Source organism: Vanellus vanellus, assembly GCF_965231255.1.
Source record: "Vanellus vanellus genome assembly, chromosome: 16".
Taxonomy (NCBI): Eukaryota; Metazoa; Chordata; class Aves; order Charadriiformes; family Charadriidae; genus Vanellus; species Vanellus vanellus.
Genome location: NC_138921.1, coordinates 14,436,627 through 14,459,968, shown reverse-complemented (window position 1 = coordinate 14,459,968; position 23,342 = coordinate 14,436,627). Strand labels below are relative to the sequence as shown.

General features: G+C 38.5%; 1 protein-coding gene across 1 annotated transcript in view; it reads left to right on the top strand.

Annotated features, from left to right (window-relative positions):
- Positions 1-448: 448 nt before the first annotated feature.
- The window catches only part of CLIP1 (CAP-Gly domain containing linker protein 1), a 61,658-nt gene continuing 38,764 nt past the window's right edge, over positions 449-23,342 (top strand). The window contains exons 1-7 of the mRNA XM_082491518.1: positions 449-534; positions 1,842-2,037; positions 2,518-3,089; positions 17,081-17,205; positions 18,285-18,501; positions 21,631-21,828; positions 22,195-22,298. Coding sequence (XP_082347644.1) covers positions 1,944-2,037; positions 2,518-3,089; positions 17,081-17,205; positions 18,285-18,501; positions 21,631-21,828; positions 22,195-22,298 — 1,310 coding nt within the window. The 5' untranslated portion in view covers positions 449-534; positions 1,842-1,943. The remainder of the gene's footprint in view (positions 535-1,841; positions 2,038-2,517; positions 3,090-17,080; positions 17,206-18,284; positions 18,502-21,630; positions 21,829-22,194; positions 22,299-23,342) is intronic.

The following is a 23,342-nucleotide window of genomic DNA, read 5'->3' as shown; positions in this document are numbered from 1 at the left end:
TCCTTCTGCTTTGATTTTAGAGCACTAACTCTGCTTTCATGTTCATGAACATGAAAGCTCCCACTTAAAAATTAATTGTAAACTGGCATACATCTTGCAAAAACAATGGAGGAATTTTTCTCTTCAGTAGTCATAACTCTGCAGGTGGGGGGGTGACATACTTGTGGCAACGCTGGAGAAAATGTTCAGTGATCTGCACAGTGCTACTTCAGAGTTTTCATGGAGCATAACTTAAATTGTAAACAAAGACCATACAGCCAAGGTGGTAATTAGTGCTTTTTAGAGTGTAACATTTTTGTAAACTTCTTAGAAAATGGCTTGAATTTGGCATGGCCGATCCTGAAATAGCAGAAGAAATATTTCATTTTGTTTATTTAGGTTCACAAAGCAGTGTGCCTGATAGTTTTTTTTTTTTTGTTGTTGTTGTTGGTTTTGTTTTGTTTTGGTTTGTTTTTTTCGTTTCACAGTGAATTGATTTTTAGGAGCGCTGATGTGCTGGCTGTTAGTAATACATGAGGGGTAAAACTTATCCTGGTAGGTAAGACTTGTCTCTTTGGTCTTCCTTCTTGTAGCATGGCAGTCTGTCCTCAGTAGTATTTGGTTTGCCTTTACACATACTGGGTGCCCAGTATGGGCACTGCTAATCCTGGTTTGGGAAGCCTGCAGTCGGGCAGCTTTCTGCCTGTGCACATGTACTGACTGGGGCCAAAATGGGGAGTGAAGGGCAGGACTGGGACCTGCTTTACAGTTCTTGTTTGTCGTGTTCTGAGCAAACAGTTGGGCAAACAGTCTATTGCTACATGTCTGTGTTTCCTTTTCTTTTTTTTTTTTTCCCAGGTGTTTGTTTAGATGCATGCTGGCTTTGTGGTTTTTTTGTTTGTTTGTTTTGTTTTGTTTTTTAAGTGGGCATAGCTGTTCTGTCACTGCTTTTATATATAAAGCTTCACAAATATCCAAACTATGTTCATGCAGAACAGTTTATGCTTTAGAAGCTGGTGGGGAGACCGGTCACCTTACAGTTTGGCTTCAAATTTGCATTATAAAAAAAATATTAGATTTTTCATTATAGATTAAAGAGCCTTTCTAAAGCTTTTGTAATCAGAAGGAAGATGCCTGCTCTGGCAAAACCCTCATGACACAGTTCCTTGAAAAGCTTATAGCTGGCTTCCAAGTCAGAGCAGCGCTCTATCCTAGCAACCTCGGGAAGAGTCCCTCCTCCTCGTCCAGAGGAGCGTAGCGGGGGCACTGTGTTGGGGACTGCGAGCCAGCGTATCTTGTGATCTCAAAGATCGCATACAGCCGAGGTGGATTTTCGCTTTTTGGTTGTCATCATCTAACTCTGTTGATCAATCTTAATTTCTCGGTTCCAGCCTATCTTAAAAGCTTTATTCCTTTTATCGTGAAATTCCTGGTTCTCTTGCTTTCTCTTGTGGTCAGTTCTCTGGTCTCAAGTTGTTTTTGCTGGGATATTGCAACACTCGAAAAATGTGAGTGAAAACAGTAGGGTGTGCAGACTGCTTATATCTATGCGTAATGTTAGTAATGCTGTTAAGGGCTTTGTTTTTCTTTCTTAAAATAGCCTTTTAGTTTAAAGCTCAAGATGAATAAAGCAGCATTCAGTGAAGTGAGATATTTTGATGTTTTAGGTCCAGTCTTTTCATAGGAAATGGCCTTCAAAAGATGAAGGGTTGGAAATGCTATCCTGGGAAATGCTTCTGGTTGTTATTGTAAAGCCTCTTCTATCATGCGTTAATACACAGACTACGTGTATATGTAGAAATTTCTTCTGCAGGAGTTAAAATACTGATTTTTTGTTTCATGTCTAATATTTTTATATACAGGTTTGTTCCAGAGTTGGAAAAAATAGAATAATATATTTTATCCATGTTTGGAAAAAGATAGTTGCTACAGACAAGGAGGATTAACAGTGGTATTGCAAAAAGATGAGTATGTTAAAACCAAGTGGACTTAAGGCTCCTTCCAAGACCCTCAAGCATGGGAGTACCTTGCTGAAAACACCTGCATCTGTTGCAGCTGGTAAGGAATAATTAAATAACTTTTCCCTTATTCATCTTTTAACAAAAAGTACCTTTAAAGCTATGAGTATATGCTATTTTTACTACTTACTCCAAGGTATTTTTGCTTGTATTGCTGATGCAACAAAAATTGTGTGTACTACATGCAAAAAAACCTGAAGTTACTAATTGGATGTGATCAAGCGGTTTTCCTTGGAAAAAACTTGTCATGCTAAAAAAATATTTGGGTAGTTTTTGAGGTAAGACTTGTAATCTTTACAAGATTTTTACCAAAACTTGCATTAAATTAATTCAGTGTCTCTGTCCTTAGATTTTTAATTATGGTATTCCAGAGATTACAGTGTTTTCATAAGTAAGAAAATTTGGGATTGTGCTCTTCCTTTTAGATATCATGCTTTTCCAAATGCTCATTACATCGAAACTAAGTAATGATGCTCTCTGGAATATTAATGTATTTTCTTTCTATCGTGTTTGATTCCAGCTCCGGCGGAAAAAGCCGCTTCCAGTGAAAAGGCCTCAAGCACAACCACTGCAGATGCACCTGAAGAGTTTGTGGATGATTTCAGAGTTGGGGAGCGTGTTTGGGTCAATGGAAATAAACCTGGCTTTATTCAATTCCTTGGTGAAACGCAGTTTGCTCCAGGACAGTGGGCAGGGATTGTTCTAGATGAACCAATTGGTAAGAATGATGGCTCTGTGGCTGGAGTTCGCTATTTCCAGTGTGAACCCTTGAGGGGAATATTTACAAGACCATCAAAACTGACAAGAAAAGTGCTGACAGAAGATGAAGCCAACGGTACACAGACAGCTCATGCTTCTAGAGCTACATCACCAACTTCCACATCAGCTGCTAGTATGGTGTCTTCGTCCGCTGCTGCACTTCCCCCTTCAGGAATTCCACAGAAAACTTCACCACTTGCTGCTAAGGAACATTCAACTCCTCCTCAGATTAGCAATCTTTCAAAAACTGCAAGTGAATCTGTATCAAATCTCTCTGAAGCCGGATCACTAAAGAAAGGAGAAAGGGAGCTCAAAATTGGAGACCGAGTTCTGGTAAGATTCCCCTGCTGCCTCTGTGACTGTTCGTGATTGATTGATAAACTGTAACTTCTCCCGAAATTCAAAACTTTTCTACTGTTTCCTTGGTCAAGATAATGTAAATTTATGCTCTAGCTTTCTTTTCGTCAAATGTCTTCTGAAGACAAGCTCTTTGCATGCAGTTTTGCATACTGCAGGAAGATCTTTGCATTACCAAGATAAAATGGTTAATTTGACAGCTTTTAATCTGTTATGTTTTGCCAGTGTTTAAAAAAGACATTTGGTCTTTTGTAGCGTATCTTTCTATAACTTCAAGAACTACAGTCATGCTAAATAAAGCCCAAGCTTGTGAGATTTCCATGCAGCTCTTTTGCCCTATCCAGGGCCGTGTCTTTAGAACGCTAACAGTTTAATAATTGATTCTTCCCCTGAGTAGTGATAGGCAGCAACAGAAGCGGTCACGTAATGCCACCAATCACCCAGGAATTACGTGTTCTGTTGGTGATGTGCCATGTTACTTGACTGGCCTTCCTAAATTCAGAACCCTAAATGCTTCTGCTGAGTATCATTTCACTCTTTTAAAAGGGAGTTAAGTTTTGTTAGTTTAAATGTGTTTTTTTTTTTTTTTTTTAAATTAGGTTGTATACCTTTTCTATTTGGATCAATGTAATAGAGCATGGGTCATTTTTGATAACTGATTTGACATGCACCTACTAAGAAAAGCGGGAAATTTTGCCTTGAAACAGTAGGCTTTGCTTGAAAAGGCAGTAGAAAGCTGGTGATACGTTGTTTATGTTGTATTCTTTATTTAAAGGCTGTGTATGTAGCCTTCAAATATAACTAGAATGATATTTGTATGTCCGCCAGATCTACGATCCCTGTAACAGAGATCTGATTTTAGGTTTGAATTACTTGCATGTGTCATTAAGATGAAGAATTGTCTTGCTGTTGTTTTGATACGATCTCTTTTTATTTACAATAGAATTTTTTAAAATTTCCATTATATAAAAAACCACGACAGGAACAAATGCTCTGTCATAGAAAGCATTCCTGGGGTTAGCATAAGAATGTTGTGTTGCAAAAACCTCATGGATTTTATTGTTTGTCCTGCACTGCCCCACCAGATAATTATTCTGTAATGAAGGTGGATTGATTATTATTATTATTATTATTATTATTATTTTTCTAAGGAAGAATTTGACTCCTCTTTCTGTTTAAAGAGAGCTTAAAACATAAGGCCAAGTTGAAGAAAGTGCGAGGGAGACTAAGGTGAAGTGAGGGCAGGGTTTGGCTGACAGCTAGTGTTGGGCTGAGATGTGTTTTCTTGGAGTGGCAATGGAAACAAAGATTTGCCGTTTATCCCTAGCTATTTCTGTCAGAGACTAGAGCCCTGTCATCTTCCAGTCAGCGTCGCTTTTTTAACCACTTGTTTGCCTTTTTCTCAACGATCTTTGTGAGGTCTTCTGGGATGTCCTTTTTGGGTGGGAAAATTCTCTGATGCCTATGGAGGCATTGCTCTAATTTTCTGTAGCTTATTAGTGGAAATTACAGAAGAAGGATACCCTAAGTGCCACAGCTTGATAGTAATAAGGTTCCAAATTCTGTTTGTTAAGTAGAACAGGTTAAGCTTAGTATTTCATCCTCCCTACTTCCTCTGTTTGCCTTAAGTCTTCCTGTTGAATCATCAAATTGTAGTTTGAGGTTTTGGGGCAATTCCTAGCACAGCATGTCAGTGATGCATATCTGTAATTTATATGCCAGTATAGGACAGTGTACCCACAGGAATACGAATATTAAAGGGACAGGATTCTTGTCTGCTGTTTTTTAACCCTTTTGGGTGCCATGCTAATTTTTTGTAGTAGATCCCAGATTCTGCTGATGTCATGGCTAATAATAATTCAGATGTAAATATCTGAAATCACCAGGTTAGTGCAAGTAATAGTAAACTTTGCAGAATAATCCATTCACCTGTTAATATTATTTTTTTTTTTCTCTGCCACTGGACTCCTGTCCAGCACTATAGACTGTAGAATTGAGCTATTACTGTGTAATTGCTGGAAACTGTCCTCAGAGCCTACAGTTCGTACCGATTGTTGGGAAAGATCTGCCTGTCATTTACGGTAGCTTGCCTAGCCATTCCGTCTCCATCAAAGGTACAGATGCAACTGGACTGCTCCATGTCATTTGTTTTTTATTTATACTGACAGCAGTAACTTTTCAGTAATATGTTACACAAGAGGATGAGAGGTTTGATGGAATTTAAGTCCCACTTCAGCACAGAATTTCCCCTCTAAGTGACAATGTAGCATCATACGCCTGAGAGATGCTCCAGTCTGACCATACCGTTGCAGAACTTCAGCAACTAAACGCTGCCCTTATTCATCAGTTCTTGCAGTTTGGACTGACTGCTATTGAATGCTTTCTGAAGGCTCTCAGTAGTAGCAATGCTGCGATGATTATGGATATCTGGGGAAAACAACTGCCTAGAACCGCGTCTTGAAAACGGTGAGCCTCCAGCAGTGTGGAATTGCAGTTCAGCAGAACAATGAATTAATGATAGACAAAAGCTCATTTGGGAGTCTTATTAAAATGCTTAACTGGAAAAGTATGTCCTTAAGGGCAAATTCATAGATGGGTAAGACATAGCTCGTCAGCTAAGATTACATTCCAGAATGGACTTCAGATGTGGCTCAACTCTGTTGATCTTGGTGTGTGATCTTAGGGTGTGGAGTGTTAGACTGCAGTATTTCAATCTGTTAAATTTTTCCCTCTGACTTTGATTTTCAAATGTGCTTAAAAGGAATTACCTTGAATTGATCAGTTCAATTTCTTTTTGTTGTTGGCAACTGGCTGTTTTGGGACGATACTGTAAACAAAAAAGGCAAAAATCCTACATCTTTTTTTCTGCCCAATCTGGGTTATCAAGAAACGAGAGGCCATTCTGACAACTGTTTAAATGCCAGAGAAATGCATTTACAAATTCGCATCTCAACTGGGCTTCTTTTTTGCATTACAAATGTAAATTTGACAGAAGTTTGTTGAACCTCAAGTGTTGGGTTCAAAGCATTTCAGGCTTGACAAACTGACATTTCCCAACAGCTAAGCTTTGTTGGAACATTTTTCGGTACCCGCTGAGATGTTAGTACTATTCCTCTACATGAAAAGAAGCTGTAAACTCTTCACAATTTCTTCTGCATTCTGTCACAGCAAACTAGTGCATCAGGTGTTCGTCGCCAGTGGTGTTGGGATGAGGTAGTTTGATTAAAGGCTGATAAAGAAATCTTGAAGAGATGATCAAAGCTGTAGTGTATGGTTTGTATTCTTTCGTGCAGATAGAAAAAATACCTTAAGCTTATTTTCTTATTTGTTTGATCTCTAATTTTTTTCACTGGTCTTTTGTGCACTTAAAGTTTGAATTACCTAATGCTACATGATCCCATGTGTAGAGTCTAACCAAACTTCTACAGGAGAGCTGATGTCTTTAAAAAATACTTGTGAAATAAAGGAAGCTTCCAATGTATGTATCTATTCCTGATTTATTTGGGTATAAAGACAGGTGCCCTGAAGAATCTTTCCTTAATTCAGACAAAATTAGGAAGAATATTGGTTAAATACAAACTAAGGGTTTGGGACGCTCATTCAAATGTTTGTCAGAGAAAAGAAATTCCGCTGCAAAAAGCAAGTGGAGTTGTGAGGTGGTTGATTCTCAAATGCAGGCTTGCTTAGAGTATCTCATGTGAGGTTGTGCTGAACAGTGCAGTAGATGTTCCTTATGAGGAACGACTGAGGGATCTGGGGTTGTTTAGCCTGGAGAAGAGGAGGCTGAGGGGAGACCTTATCACCCTCTACAACTACCTGAAAGGAGGTTTTAGAGAGATGGGAGCTGACCTCTTCTCCCTGGTGACAAGTGATAGGACAAGAGGAAACGGGTTCAAGTTATGTCAGGGCAGGTTTAGATTGGATATTAGGAAGCATTTTTTCACTGAAAGGGTTATTAAACATTGGAATAGGCTGCCCAGAGAGGTGGTGGATTCACCATCCCTGGAGGTGTTTAAGAAAAGGGTAGATGAGGTGCTTAGGGACATGGTTTAGGAGTGGTGGTGTTTTTATCAGGGTAGGTTAACGGTTGGACTTGATGATCTTAAAGGTCCCTTCCAACCTCACTAATTCTATGATTCTATGTGGAAATGAAAAGGGGAAGTTTAGACTGGACACTAGGAAGCGTTTCTTTAACGAGAGGGTGGTCAAACACTGGAACAGGCTTCCCAGAGAGGTGGTCAATGCCCAAAGCCTGTCAGTTATGTGATATGTCAACTTAGTTGTGTTCCTGTGGATGACTGCAGAAAAACACTTGTAGTAGATTTGCTGCAACAGTCGGCTACAACTTTTTCTTCACCCACCCCCCCCCCATTTGAAAAAGACATGTTCCAGGCTGTTAAATCAAGTTGTAAACATCATAAAAATAGCTCATGGTAGACATCAATGTCCATAAGGGAAATAGAATAATCGTGGAGAAATTCACATTGTCCTGTTTTCTTAGAAGTTCTGTTTCTTGAGGTTCTGGAGGAGTCAAAGCAAATCAAATGCAAATCAAACTAAATGATGTGAATACACGAGCTGAAGTATTATACCCCAAAATGGATATTCCAGTGCAAAAGGAGAGTTCCTTTAGATTTCTGTAGTTTATTCCTTCTCAAAGACGATTAGGTTAAAACAGCACACAAGCCCTCTGCTGTCTTGGAAATCTCTGATAAGAAGTCTGTCTCCCTCAAAGCCCGGTATATCTGAGCCACGTTCAGCAAGCATGTACTTAATCGCCTAGTTTACTTGAAGCTGAGCAGTAATTTTCCTTTCACTAACAAGTATTTGGAAATATTTCATGTTAATATGTAGAAATGTTGAAAATATGGGGAGATAAAGTACATATTTAAAAGAATTGTGGTTTCTGATATGTAACTACTTATTCAGCTTTTCATTTGTTGCATTGATGTATAACTTACTGGAAAAAATAATATAGCTAAACCAAAGAAAAAGTTATTAATGCAAAAAGTCATTCAAATCACTCTGTATTAACCATAATTTCCATTCTTAGCATCTGAAGTATGTTTCTGGAATCTGGATGTGATTTAGTTGTTAGAGGGAGAACATTAACTCTGGGCAGCCTGATCTCTTATTTGGGGATTGCTGTAAAGTAGGAAATGTTGATGTGGCAATCTGCGTTTCCTTCATTGCGCTCGTCCAGCCTTTACTGGGTTAACGACAGAGCGCAAGGTCTTTAATGCAATTGTTCTTGACTTGCCTGCTGAAAATTAGGCTAGGGTTTCAGCATTTTGAACTTTGTGAGAATAGGAATTCCTGTGCAAAAAGTGATCCCTTCTTGTGGCAGTGGAAGTGGTGTCGCCATGTACTAAACCAGGTGGGGGAAGAATAACTGAAAACTAATTCAGAAAACAAATTACTTTCAGGCTAAGCCAGTTTCTGTTTCCTGTTTGAGCTGCAGCCAGAGAACCTGTTTGCCCTGGTATTGCAAACACTTATGGTTTCTTAAGAGCTCAATGCAAAGTTGATTTAAAAAACAAACAAACAATCAGAACCCCCTGAACTAACCAACCAAACCACCCCAACTTGTTGAAATAAAAGGGGGGAAGCCTTCTTTGTGTGAGAACTGTCACAACTATCAAAAGTTGAAGCAGCTTTGAGAGCATCTTAAGATTTTTTCTGGAGGGACCAGATGCTATATTTCAAATAAATAAATAAATAAAAATCTTATCAACCTAAGGGGCCTTAGCCTTCTCAAGGGATTAAAGTGCTTTCATTCATTTAACCAGTTACAGCTTCTTCACGGTCTGCCAAATCTGATGCTTCTGGAGCTGAGCTGTAAAGCTGGAACTTGGGCCTCCGTCCATATGTTCACAGAAGGTTACAGCCTAGATTTACAGGCAGATGCTGATGTGGCCTTTTTGCAAAGTTATTCCCTACGCATGAGTAACATCTAATTTCTTCTTATTGTCTGTTTTGCACTGCTCACTGTAAGTTATTTCTTGCTTCGTTGTTTTTTACTAAGTTCTTTAGTGATGTAATAGACAAAGACTGATAGGAGATTATTGTCAGATTTGTTTCCACCCATGTAACCTATCTTCAAGTAAACATGACGTAAATCTGTCAGCTGATTAAATTCCAGGGCTCTTAAAAGCAACAAAGAGGGAAAGAAACTTCACATGTAGAGAGCAGTTTCTCCCTTTAGAAATAATCCTGCATTGACCATGTTGTATTTTTAAGTTTTCCATTCTCTAGTTTCTGTAACATTCTAATGCAATTCTGAGCTTAGTCTATTTAAAAATCTATAATAGTTGCTATTTAACTGTTAGAAAAACACTATTACCAGTTAGAAAATTGTTAGAAAAATAGTATTTAACTGGTAGAAAATTTGTTGGCATTGTTACAGTTAAAGCAATGCAAAAATGTCTTGCTGCAATGCATGTGAGGATAGAAAAGGAAGAAAAATTTGGAAGCTGAGAACATGCGACTGTTGTGTGCTCCACTGGGGCTGTCCTCTCCTGAGCCTCCTTTGGTGTTTTACTGCAAATGTGCCACAGCGTTTAACGCCTCAATCACACTTTTGCTTTATCCCTAAGCTGAGTTGACTGTAAGGTATTTTGACAGCTTTGTCATGTTAAGTCAAGGATGAAAGTAATTCTTATATTTATGTATGTATATTGAGATACAGTATTTTGGATACTATAAAGTAGAATGCAGATGAGTTTGTGAAGTGGCTGCTGCAGCATGAAACATATCTGAGAATATAGCTGAAGGGCAGAGGGTATCCAAAGGCTTTGTCTGTAATTCATTAGCTGGGTGATTTGCTCTGTGCAAACTGCAGCTTTCTTTTAATCTTACTTTTAGGCACTTTTTAGGACATATTGTTACCTATCTGCTCACGGATAAATAAGATGTTAAATTTATCTTATTGCAGCAAGGTGTGAGTTGTGTCTAACTGTGAGTCATTTTGTTTTGGCAATCCTTATTTAACTTAAAATTGCATGTAAGTTACTGGGATATCATGGCAGCAATAGGTGACTTTTCCGCAGGCTCTGTTAATAGTTTTTTTTGTTGGGTTTGTTTTTTGTGTGTGGACTCCCTGTCTCCCTCCCCCTCCCCCTCCCTCTCCCTCTCCCTTCCCAAGGGGAATGATATCCAGGAACATGTTGTTCTTGCTTGTTTCAATACAGGATGGGTGAAAGAACAATTTATTTATTTACTTATTTTAGTCGTTACCTTTGCTTTTTTTTTTTTTTGTGGTGGCAAATTCACATGTGGCTTTCATAGTGTGGAATTGCTGTTAGTTTTTTGTACTGCTTCCTTTGTGACTGAATAAGGTGATTGAATTGAACCTCAATAGCACATCATTTTTAATTATTAAACTGTTTTCTCCTGGAAGTGGAGGGTTGTGTGATAGCACTGTGTGTGAGTGTCTTATTGCACATTAGCTCTTTTGCCCACTTTGGCCTTGCTTTTGAACTTGCTAGTCAACTGCAGTCAAATTGGGTAGAAATACAGAGTTTTCAAAAATAAGTTCTTACGAGTTTCGTGGAAACAGGCAGCCCCATAGAAGGTAGAGAATCTAACCACCAATTTTGGAAAAGCTGCAATTTGCCTTTGCAGATTTTTGCACATCAGAGAATCCACATGATCAAGGTCTTGTCTAAATACTGTTCCCATCAGTAGAAGTAGCTGTAGTCACTCTTGCATTTTTAGATAGCAAAGTCACTCAACCATAGTATCCAATGCCACAGGAAAACTGATGTCATTAATCCTGCTGTTCACAGAACTGCAGGTTTGAAAAATCTGAATTAGGGAGTCCATTTTAAAGTTTAGTAGATACTCTAGCGCTCTTCCAGTCACGCCTTGATCAAGTGTCAGGTGTTATGCAGATATTTCTAAAAGGAAATAGGATAATGTGAAGGTAGACTGTCTAATATCAAGAAAAAAAAGGCAAAAACTGACAGAGGAACCAGATGCTGACAAACGAAAACATGGCAGTTTTGTCAAACGTGTATTACTTCCTTCTTTGAAACTATAGTGGTGTGGTGTGCTGGGATTTTTTTTTTTATTTTGAATACTATCTAACAGTCTAACTTCAAAATTAGCATTAGACTTTATTGATATATTTAAGAACTGGGCAATGGATGGCAAACACCCATCCCGCCCACCCCCCTCTAAAAAAAAGCACCTGTATTGGTAGCACCATTGGACATTGGATACGGTCACTAGTGTGTTTTTTCTTTGAGCTAATCTAGTGCTAATACTATTCAGCGCTTTGATCCATGCTCTGGGAGGAACTGTAAATCATTCCCGATGAAATCTCCAGTCAGAGGGGTAAATAGCAATGTGCATGGAGCAGTCTGGAGGGACTCGTTTCACCTCCAGCAGGCCAAGCTGTTGGTTGCATTTTTGCATTCAACAGCAGAGTTTATAAGCCCAAGAGCGAGAGTGTAGGCTGCGTGACAGCCATGGGCAGCTGTCTGCTGGAGGGACTGGTGACTGATGAAGATCCAGGAGCTAAAGGTGCTGAAGCGGAGTTTGTGGGTTGATGTGGCAGAAGGATCAATGCAAATACATGGCCCTCTGAGCAGTGCTGACCGTGCTTTTTGGTCAGTACTCAAATACTCTATGTAGTTATGTCCTTAGATATTTGAAAAGCCCATTGGAAATGTTGGCGAGAATTCAGAACACAGCTGCAAAATGACTCAAGCGAAAGTATCTTCCAACAAAAGATTTGAAGAACTCAATCTGTTTAATTTACGAAAGGAAAAATTGAGGTGTCTTGCTTAAAACATGTTCCTGCATGGTGAACGCCAGTTGCTGAGGAGCTCTATAATCTTCTAAATAAAAGCATAATGAGAGTCAGTGGCTGGAAGCCACAGTCAAATTTGTTTTATTTCAAATTCAAATATGTTTCTAACAATGGAGTGATTAACTATGAAAATAGACTGTCAGTGGAAGCATGTTTTCTGATGGATATCAGCTCTGATCTAAAAACATCAACACATACAGCTTAGCTCAGTGTAGTTACAGGGTTAATTACAGATGTAATTGGGTGAAATGTAAAGACCTGTTTCAGGAGAGCCAGAGGAGATGATCTGATGGTTCCTTCTGCCCTTGAATGGGTGAAGAAATCAGTTCAATGCAATTACTTTTTCCAGCTGGAAACAGTTCTTCTAAATTTTGAGAAACAAGAGAAAGAAGATTCTGATGAGTAGATCCCAGGTTTGTCAGAGGCAGTGTTTATTTGTCTGGAGGGTTTTTTGCTTTTTGAGGTGTTGCATATTATGGGTGCTGTGGTTTGAATGGTTCTGAAAATGCCCGGTCTGCGTGACAAACACAGAAATATCCAAGTGATGCTTTTCAAGAGTCTACTAAATAAGTGCTCAGGCAGAAGGGGAGACAGAACAATTGTTATTCACCTTTTAACTCTGCTCAGCTGGTCTGAGTAAGTGATACTTTTATACTGACAAAGTTTCAGATAGTGGTTATCCTCTTTTCAAAGAAATCTGTATTTTTCACTGAATACTGTCTAGATAGCAGTCTCGGTTTTTTTAGACCATCTCTTCCCCTTCCCCCCCGTTCCCCCCCCCCCCAGATTACAGTGGTTTATTTGTTTCCTACTTCTACTTATCTTTGGAAATGCAGGTCTACAAAGGTTCTCGCAGTTTGATGTGTTCATCCTGATGTGCTTTAATCAGGAAGTTTTTAACTGCATCAGGTTTACAAATCCATTTTGCTTCTTCACTTTACATTGCAGCAAGTTAATGTAAGCTTAGTTATAATTTGACAAATAGAAATAATTCACTTTTCCCATGTGTTTGACATAACACTAGTGAATTCCAAGTAAATTTCCTCACCTCACAATGACCCGTAGCCTAACCTAGATTCTCTGGTGTATTATTGCTTTGCATTTTACAGCTTGACTATATTGAGTGTGATAACTGACTAAAAAAAGGTCTGGCAGTTCTTTTCTCTGATCTATTATTTAGTGACCTGCCTTAGTGTGAACGAAGGTCATGGAAAACTGTCTTCGTGGTAGTGATGCCCCATTTTTCCATATAACTTTTAGAAACTTTTTAATAAACTTTTTTTCCTGTTTCTTTTAGAAACTGGGCTTTTTTTTTTTTTTTTTTAGTCCTTCATGCACTACTGGGAAATAGATCTGCTGGCAAATGCAGCTATTTTTTTGGTTTTGTTTTGTTGGGTTTTTTAAATTTATTTTTACATTTTCTGCTATAATTATAATAAAAAAAAATTCTGTAATTCTGTACTAAATGCTATTATTCTGTAAGTACAATTCTTTTTTCATATTGGTATATACAGTTTAGTGTAATCGCATCTTAATCTGTTTTTCTTCGTTAGAGCACTTTAAGTCTGTATATGTACAGCAACTTTTATGCATAGAAAAGCCTTTACCATTCTGTGTTGCACAGTAGCGTTTCACATTGTGCTACCAAGGGAATAAGTGATAATTTTCTTAAATGCTTTCAAGGTAGGTGTGTTGTCACGTGCAGAGTACTTAATTGCAGCTGTGGATATTGTTTGAGGTAGATGTCTGTCAATGACTAAGTCCTCAACAGATTCAGGCTTCATAGAGCAATGCTGACCCTGTCTTTAAAGCTGAAGACTTTTGCTTTGAATCGAGCAAAACTGCATATATAGACTTGTCGCCGCCGTGAGCTCTTTACTGCCACAGTGTACTCGGATTCCTACTATTGGTAAGGATACACATTTCAATATTTGCAGAAAGCAGAAATGTAGTAGCCGGTTATTCAAAGAAGCTTGACTAGGTTTGGAGAAAACAAAAATTCCTTGGCGTAATTCCTTGCATCTTGTCACCATGGTACCAGGGTTATTTTAAAACAAGACTAGTCACATTGCTGTTTCTCTTGGGGATCTCATATTGTGCATCCCCATATGTTCGCGGGATATGAATTCCTCCATTTGCTCCCTCCCACCGGGCCTTGGGTTGCAGTCCCATCACATCCACTGTGATCACTATTGCACATCCAATGGGCGCTGGTCGTTGCCAAAGCTCTTCTGCTGGGTCGGATCTCCTGCTTTGTGATTTGGATGCAATTTCTTCACGATAAATGCCATACATATTTTTTTTTACCTAGATGTGGAAAATGAGCCGGGCCAAGGTATGAAACAAAAAGGAATGAATATTCTGCATCCAAGTTTAATGTGTATTATCCTGGAGCCTGGTGTTCCTTACCTAGAGGTTTATTTACAGTTTGAGCTGGAGGGAACAGATTGCAACAGTTTTTCCCATCTCTGGGAGTCTTCGCATCTAGTTACCCTTTTCCACTACAGTGCTTCAGACAGCCTTACCTTGCGTATCTTTTTATGAGAAGGTTTTGTGCTTGTGTTTTGGTAGTTGACTTCTATTAATTAAAAACAAAACAACGCCCCCACCACTCGACAAAACTGCAATAAAATTCCTTGGCCCGGCTGAACAGTTCTGTAAGAGGAGCTGAGGAATCCCTCTGAGCAACACAAACCTGACTGTTGTCTTTGAAGGGACACTCCTTATCTAGGCTATTGTTCTAGCTTTCCTGTCTAATTTCTTTAATGGGTTTTTTACAGCCTCTTTTGATTTAACTCTGTTTATTCAGGCAGACAACAGTACAAAATTGAGTAAGGAAACAGTACATACAGAACTAGCCAGTCTTTTTACCTAAATATGTCTTCAAAATTTATCTTTAAAGAAGGAAAAAAAACCCACACCAAACCCAAGACCCAAACAAACAAAAACCCCCCAAATTTGCTAGAAAAGGAATAAGGAGAAGGACAACCTGGAAGGTGTAGTATGGACTGATAGCCCAGACAAGTGCATGTTTTTCTCTCATGGTGCTCAGTTAATTTTTTTGATGTTTGTACTTACGTTAATGATATTTATCCTCTAGAAAAAGTAGGTTATGTCTGAGGGTGAATAATGTGTCAACTTAAGGGATAGTTCTTCCCAAAAAATACTTTTAACAAGCGTTATATGTTCCCTCTTCGTCACTGTGCCACCGAGGAGATCTGGATTCCATGTGACTGTTTTGGCCCGTTACGATTATTTTTTTCTAAGACGGTACTCATACTTGTTTTTTGAGAGGGGAAGTTTGCCTGTTCTGTGCCAAGAACACCAAATACCAAACGTTCTACTAGTTACTATATTAGGCCGAGTCATGATAACTGTAAACTTTGTGTATTTTTATTCTGTGAAGAAGAATAATTTGATACAGTGCCACTTTAAGCAAGATGCAAAGGTAATTTGGAGATTAAATATTGTTTCAAGATTGGCTTTAATAAGAGAGAAGGGAACTGACACCTTAAATATGGACAAAAGATGTCTATTACCGTTTCTCATCTTGGTAATATCAAAAAAGGCTAATTATTCTTACCTGGTTTTCTGAGGTTTGTGTGGATTAGGGTATTTTTTTTACTTTTTTTCTCCCCAGCTGAAGCCTCGCTTCAGAGCTGTCGGCTCTGGGAAGTTGATGAGCCAGAAGCTGCAGCACAAATGTGTAGGGCAGTTACTGTGCACTGACTTAGTACTTTGTGGACACTTAGTGCTTTCATGCGAGATAATGTCCCCCATTCCCAGATTCCTCACTGTTAACCTCGTGTGTGAACACTTCCCAAATGGATTAATATGAATTATCTGGCGTACTGTGATCACGCACCTTAATTTATGGCACAAGCAGCTTGTTGTTCTTGGGAAGTTGACCCAAGAAATAGAACTAAAATTGTATGAAATCCTAATACACTTTTTAGTATATAAAAAGGAAAATTACAGTCTTTGTGTTAGCAGGTTCCAAGGCTACAAAATATTCATTGTTGTATAACGTGTGCTGGAAAACACAAGGGGGGAAAAAAACCCCCAAGGCCCTCAAAATGTCCACGTTGAATTCAGTGAATCTCTTGAAGAGATTTTCGTTGCCATTTGCTTGTTTTCATAATGCTGGATGCAGGCTGAACAGATTTTCACACAAATAGGGCACAACATATTGTCAATCTGACCTGCAAGAATCCTGCAGCTCTGGCTCGTGGCCCTTCTTGGCAACTGTCAGCCACGCTGAACACCTTTTCCTTCTCCACTTAATTTCCTGGGCATTCTAAAACGCTATGTCTTGCAGGCATCGTAAGTGATTGGAATGGCTGTAAAGATTTAATATTTTAAGTTTGAAAACAACTGATTCCTAATATTCCATTTAGGAGTGTTGCATTGGGTGTTTCTGTTTTGGTTTGGGTTTTTGGTTGTTTGGTTTTTTTTGGTTGGTTGGTTGGCTTTTGTTTTTAAAAAGAAAAACAAGTGAAGAAAAGATCTAGAAAATGATTCCCTCCTCCCTGAGAATTCAAATAGCTGTTTGCATCTACAGTTTTGCAAAGTGTTATGCATTATGCTTTGTATCAGTTGTTTGAAATGCAGGAGGGCTGTGCTGTGTAGTTTATCTGAACTATTCCTCAGAGAAAACATGAAAGGCTTTTTTTCTTTTTTCATTTCGTTTTACTTTTCCTCACAGAGTTAGAATAAGAAATAAACAGTTCTTAGAAATCCTTATTTGCTGATAGAGATTTCTGTGAAACTGTAGTACAAATCTATAGCATTCAGTACACTGACTGTACTGAGTCTTGTTAAATGTATTTTTAACCTTATAGCTGTATGAAGTCATCTAATAGAATTGTGGCCTTCAATCACGGCAAACTTCCTGACTACCAAATTGGATAGAACTAAATCCTAGGGAAGTGATTGGGTTTTTTTCTTATTATTCTGTAAACATTTTGGTTGTGAAGATCTATTCAACATATGAAAACAAACTCATAGGCAAAAGAATGTGCAGCTTGAAATAAGAACCCGTCACATAGTTAATGTGCTTTGTGAACGTGATTATAGTGAAAGCTTTTTACACGCTATTTGGTATTTTAATGTGGAAATGTGTTAAATGCAGTTGTGTGTCTTATTGCTTCAGGTTGGTGGGACAAAAGCTGGAGTTGTGCGTTTCTTGGGAGAAACTGACTTTGCTAAAGGAGAGTGGTGCGGAGTAGAACTGGATGAACCTCTGGGGAAGAATGATGGAGCTGTTGCTGGAACAAGGTTAGTCTATTATCAGATAGCAGCCGCCTTAAAGATTTTGTATCTCTACATTCTATTGGTTTTTTACTATCTTAGACAAAACTTTATGTCAAGGGAGGTAGGTAGGCTGTAAACCTGACTGCCTGCTGATGGAGGTGGGGGATTGTTAGACGCTGATTTGAATTTTATGACACCTACACGTCTCTGAAAGTCTGCATCAACCCCACGTTCATGGGATTAGTTGATCTCTCCTACTCCCATGTGAGTTTTATTCACAGACTGGTAAGGGAAAACACAATTTCCTGGTTTTTGAAAGTCTGTTTGGTTTCTCAGCTTGGAATGAATGCTCAGTTAAGAAAATATCTCTGGGTATCTAATAGCTGAAATTAAGGGAAATCTTCCTGCATCACAGGAAATGAAAGCTACTATACCAATAGTTGCCTCCTTGTAAGAATCGGGAACAGTATAGCTGCTTCCTCCAATAAGTCATACTTAGAAAGCATTAATTCACATCACCATTTCACTTTGTTTCTCATTTGGTATAAGGAACAGTCCTTTAACTCATTAAAAAGAGGTTTTACAAGGATTATGCCACATTCATATAGGTGATCACAATTTCAAGTTTTAAGTTGCTTTTGTTTATGTATAGCCAAAGGTATGTTCTGTATAATCAGATATGCATACAGCTATAGGTAAGTATGCAATAAAATATGAAACTACGTGATTTAATTAAAGTCTGATTTTATTTTTAACTCTGTGCTATCAGATTTGTTGTTGGTAGCTCAGAGGAATGTATCGAAGAGGAAAGCTATGCATGTTAAATTTCGAATGGAATTTTTAGGAAACAGCTCTAGCTCAAGAGTTTACTCTTGAATTTCTGCAGTAGGATATAATCATGCTGTTTCAGCCTCTCAAAGTCCCCTTTCCAAATATAGCATTAAAAAAAATTGCAATCTAATCTATATTAGATTGTCACCAGCTGTTACCTTGGCCTTTATTACTTTTAGACTATTGATTAGAACTGTTTATGAAGCCAGACCGTGTATCTGAAAAGACCAAAGTTATTTTAGTACTCATCTATCTGCTTTGCTTTTTTAAAGGTATTTTCAGTGCCAGCCAAAATACGGTTTATTTGCTCCGGTCCACAAAGTTACGAAGATTGGATTCCCGTCGACCACACCGGCGAAAGCAAAGACAACTGTGCGAAAAGTGGTTGCGACTCCCACGGCCCTGAAACGGAGCCCAAGTGCATCTTCCCTGAGCTCTCTCAGTTCTGTGGCATCTTCCGTAAGCAGCAAGCCAAGCCGTACAGGACTAGTAAGCTTCTTTTTCTATTGCATGCTTTACGTTCCCAAGCAGGAAATCCACGTGGCACTTGCCTGTGGTCTACTGGCATAAATTGAGCATAGAACAGATCTTGGGGAGAGCATAATATACATTGAATTGTGCTCTCTTTTTCATTCAAAGCATGCATGAAGGAAGGAAATCTTAGCTAGCCCTGAAGAGTAGCTGAATATTTGAATACGTAAGCTTACACAGTTAATTCAGGCTAACTGAGTTATTGCAATAAGAAAGGGGCTTGTGATGCCAACAAACTGAAAAGGCACCAATGTTCTCTGACCGGAATCTCCATTTAATTGTTCGTTTTCCTAGCACTACCTCTGTCATATGGGGTTTGTGTTTGAGGACACAGCATATGCTAAAGCTTCCATAGATCAAACTTGTTTTAATAAGCAGGAAGCTTCAAATTGTCTAAAATGTAAAGGGTTTTCTCTTACTTTTAAAGAGATAACTCAGCTGAGAAATACAGAAATAGCAATTATCAAGTCTGTTGACAAGAAGCCTCTTTCTTTTCTTTTAGATTTGGTTTTAATCCTATGAATTCATACAGGCTAATTGTTGCGAAGTACAGTGGCTCAGGTGAATTCTAACACAGTACTAATTCCACCTAATAAACTTACTATGGATTCTTTTAAAGTTACTCTGTTACATAAATGTCCTAATCTTGGGTTGCAGCAGTAAAACAGAAATCTTCTGGGAAAGCTGAATTTTAAAAAGTCTCTCCTTTAAGGCAATTAAAAGCGTAGAAATAATTGGGTTTTTCCACAGTCACCCTAGATTTTTCCTTTTTTTAAACCAAAGTACATAAATACATCTAATTAGAAAGAGATCACTCCCACTGACCTGGAACTGGTTAGCTGGCATACTGTCCCACTGACCAGCAGGTGCAGAACAGGAGAGGTGACTTACTGTACTCCTTCAAAACTGAAGTAGATTACAAGTGAACAGAGGTCAACAGTTGGTCAGGGCAACAGGGTTAATACCTTATCACAGAAAGCATAAGGGATTTTTTATTTGGCGCAGACAGTGGGACTTTATTACTTAATCCATCCTGGAAGTTGCGCTTCTGGCTGCAGAGTGCCCTCTAGTTTGAAACCGGTGCATTAACGTGGTGCTGCCTCAGGTTCAGGGCAGACTTGGTGAGCTGGTGGTGAAGCATCAATATGGACCTCTACTTTTTTTTTTTAATATGCTGTGATGCTCTAAGCAGCAAGAGAGTACAGTTACACATTGTAAATGTCTACGGTATATTTGCTTATTTTGCCTTCTGCCTCTTTTGGGCCATAAAATATAAACCTTCTGTAATCCATTGTTTCTGGAATTACAATTCCAGCTTTCTTCCAACTCTTTTTCTCAGGCAACATGAGCATTTGGTTGCCATCCACGTTACAAGGGCTGTCAAAATAATTCTGACACTTGCTCTTTAAAAGTAAAGCTGCTGAAGAAACAGGATTTCCTGAAGTCGGTTTTGACACAACAGACTTGTTTTCCTCTAGTTTCTAGGAAAATTATAACTTATCTGGAAATTGTGGGACTCCTACATAGTCTTATCAATTTTCCAGGGCTGTTGCTCTTTTCTTCTTCCTGTGTAAGAAAAGCAACTGTCAAAGTAGGTGATCTAACGGTTTAAGAGGGCTGCCTGTTGCAATTTGTATTTATTGCCAAGTCAGAAGGAAGCTGATCTTTCTCTGAAATCTTTTGCATTTCTTTTGGAATCAGGAATTAAGTCATTTGATTCGAAGAGCTAGAGGTGTTAAAAAGCAAGAAACTTTTTTCAAGAAACTGAGAGAGTCTGAAACAAACCTGAGCATCAAAGTGAAAGATGGTTTATTCTATCTGGTACCTTTTGAGTCACTTGATAGAGCATTTGCAATGCATTGTATCACTCAAGGCTGTGAGTAGACAAGTTAGAGAGATTGTGGAGGAATCATGGTAACAGAAGGGGGAGTGTGTTTTTGCGATGACAGGAGGATATGTCCGTGCTATGCTGTCTGTTGGGGACGATGTCCAATGCCAGCATTCCAGGCTGTATATGGCAACTATTCTTCAACATTTTGATCTCCGAAAGGATCGTAGAAGGAACATGCTCCTGTTCTTGGGCAATACTATTAGACAGAGCTAAAGGTTAACATAACAGAAGAGCGAGCCTTTGTTTACCAGCTTTTGTTTTAAGTAAGGCTTTAACTAAGATGTCATTCCCATTTAATACTCAGATTTCTGAGCTGTCAAGCATGAAGTCAGTTTTTATAAGCTGTATCAGATTTTTTTGGTTCAGTTTTTGCTGTTTTCACAACTCTTGTTCCCTTTTACTACATAATTTCAGTTTATTTACTTTCCTTTCTAGTTCAAAAACTCTTGAGGAAGTAGAAGACAGGGCCATGCTGAATTTTCACTGACACTGCTTCCATTCAGTGGCGCAGAGAATCATGTGAGGTCAAGGAAAACCCTAAGGTTTATTTTAGCTATAGTTCTCCAGATTGATTCATTTTTATCTATACTCTTAAATTTAATCTTTCAGATTTTTTTTTCCAGAAGAAATTTAATTCAAAGTGATATAAACATATATATTTTAACCTGTTACCAATTGTTCAAGTCAAAGTAAATGCTTTTGATCCTGTATGTTTTATTCCCATGGCAGAGGTGCAAAATGCTAGCTGGAGTTCCAAAAGCTTTTGGTAGAGCATTTGGAAATGTTATACTTTTGCTGGTGACCCAAGATGATGACTTGGTAACTAGAGGCACAATATTTTTAACTTGTGAAAAGGATGCTTTTTTTTTTTTTTTTTTAATGCAAAAAGGCACTTAGAAACATAATGAGCTGTCCTTTGTGTGAGTCTACTAAGCACACCTTCGACTGAGACCAGCCTTTTGTTTTGACTCAACCCTTCTGTCTCCTCCGCACTACCTGCTGACTGCTACCAAGCAGTCTCACTACACGTGTTCCATTGTTACATTCTAAAAAACAAAGTAATTTAAGTGTAAAAGAAGAGTGTACCTTAGGTTACAGAAAGCATTTGCTTTACTAACCCAATGTTTGCAGAGTCTGGAGATATCCCTGTTTTTCACTTGGTACAGAATGATTTTTAACATATTTACTTTGTGAAGTTGACAGAAACATCCTCCCGGTATGCAAGAAAAATTTCTGGTACCACAGCCCTGCAGGAGGCACTGAAGGAGAAGCAGCAACACATTGAACAGCTCCTGGCAGAAAGGGACCTGGAGAGGGCAGAAGTTGCAAAAGCAACCAGTCACGTAGGAGAAATAGAGCAGGAATTGGCACTTGTTCGCGATGGACATGATCGGGTAAGAGCAGTGTTGCTGTTCTTAATTGTCTTAAAGCCTCTATGTTGACTTAATTTCCAAACTTGTGTTTTCTTATTGAAAAGGTCTAGAAGTAAGACATGGTGTTCTAAACCTAAAGTACTCCATACCTATGAGAACTTCCTTGTGGGAACTCTGGCTTGATGAGATAGCAAATCTATTTCATTTGACTAATTTTGGTTGAACTTCTCTCCACATCTTAATGAGCGATGGTTTTCTCTTATTATATGCTTATTTGTATACGATAACATTGCTGTGCTTTGGCCCATCTCTTTACCAAAGTATGATTACTGAGGTATAGATACACAACTGGGAAAAAATTTTGTTCTTATTCTTCCTGCTAATTAGCATGTACTGGAGATGGAAGCAAAGATGGACCAGCTACGAGCTATGGTGGAGGCTGCTGACAGGGAGAAAGTGGAGCTTCTCAATCAGCTTGAGGAAGAGAAAAGGTAACCAAAACCTGTCTTTATTAGTATAACTGTTAAAAATAAACTATGCATTAAAAGCAACTACTGAGGTGATTTTGAAATATGAAAAAAATTTTGAATAATGCAGATATGGGTAATTATTGTATAAAATCATATTGCAATTTCTTAAAATTGAAACTAAAAAAGAAACTGTCTTAAACTTGGGGAGGGAAAGCCAAAGAATGTGGACTTGTTTAGAAATTGTAACTATTGTTTACAGCTGAATTTCATGCAACTCATTCTTTTTATTGTTGCTTTATCTTATGAAGGCTCTTATTCCTACTCATTTGAAATTAGTGGATCATGCCTGATCTTCTTGAAACTCTCTTCCACTTCAGAATGAAAATTTTGATCATATCATTTCCTGACAGTGCTGGACTAAGAATTTACAGTTTAGTTCTCTTGTGGATAACTTATTACTACTAGTCACGTGCTTCTAGGTAGGGTCTGACTTTTACCGGAAAATTAATTTTAATGCTTTTTCTAATAGCTTGTTGTAACCATTTGAAGAAGGAACTGAGATTACCAAATAATAAAGAGAGGTTAGGAAAGGAAATTCTTGGGACAAAGTTAGGTGAGGAAATAAGCTGATAGATTGGTTTGGTGGGTTTGGAATGCTTTTGAAAAGTGAGAGTCTATTTAGAAACCCATTGTGAGTCTGCCCTGTAGGCTTGTGTGCCCCCATGAAATCAGGCAGATTTCAGCCCCTCTGAAAGGCCTCCCTAAAACTAGAAATCAGAGATGAGAAAATGCAGTGGTAAATCCTGGGCAATTCCTTTATGGTTTTCCTGCTGCCTTTTTATGGTACCTTCTCTAACTGAATTTTCAAAACAAGCAGTAGAGTTAGGTCTGGAATTATTTGTATATTCTCTATGAAATAATGCAGTGGGTTTTAAAATTTAAAAAAAAAAAAGGCAGCTTTGCAGCATCTCCGGCAGCCTGGCTGTGGACCTACTTTTGCTGAATGCCAGGTCAGTGGGGGTCTGTTTTACCGCAATCCTCCATGGCCTTGAGCTCACCTTCAGC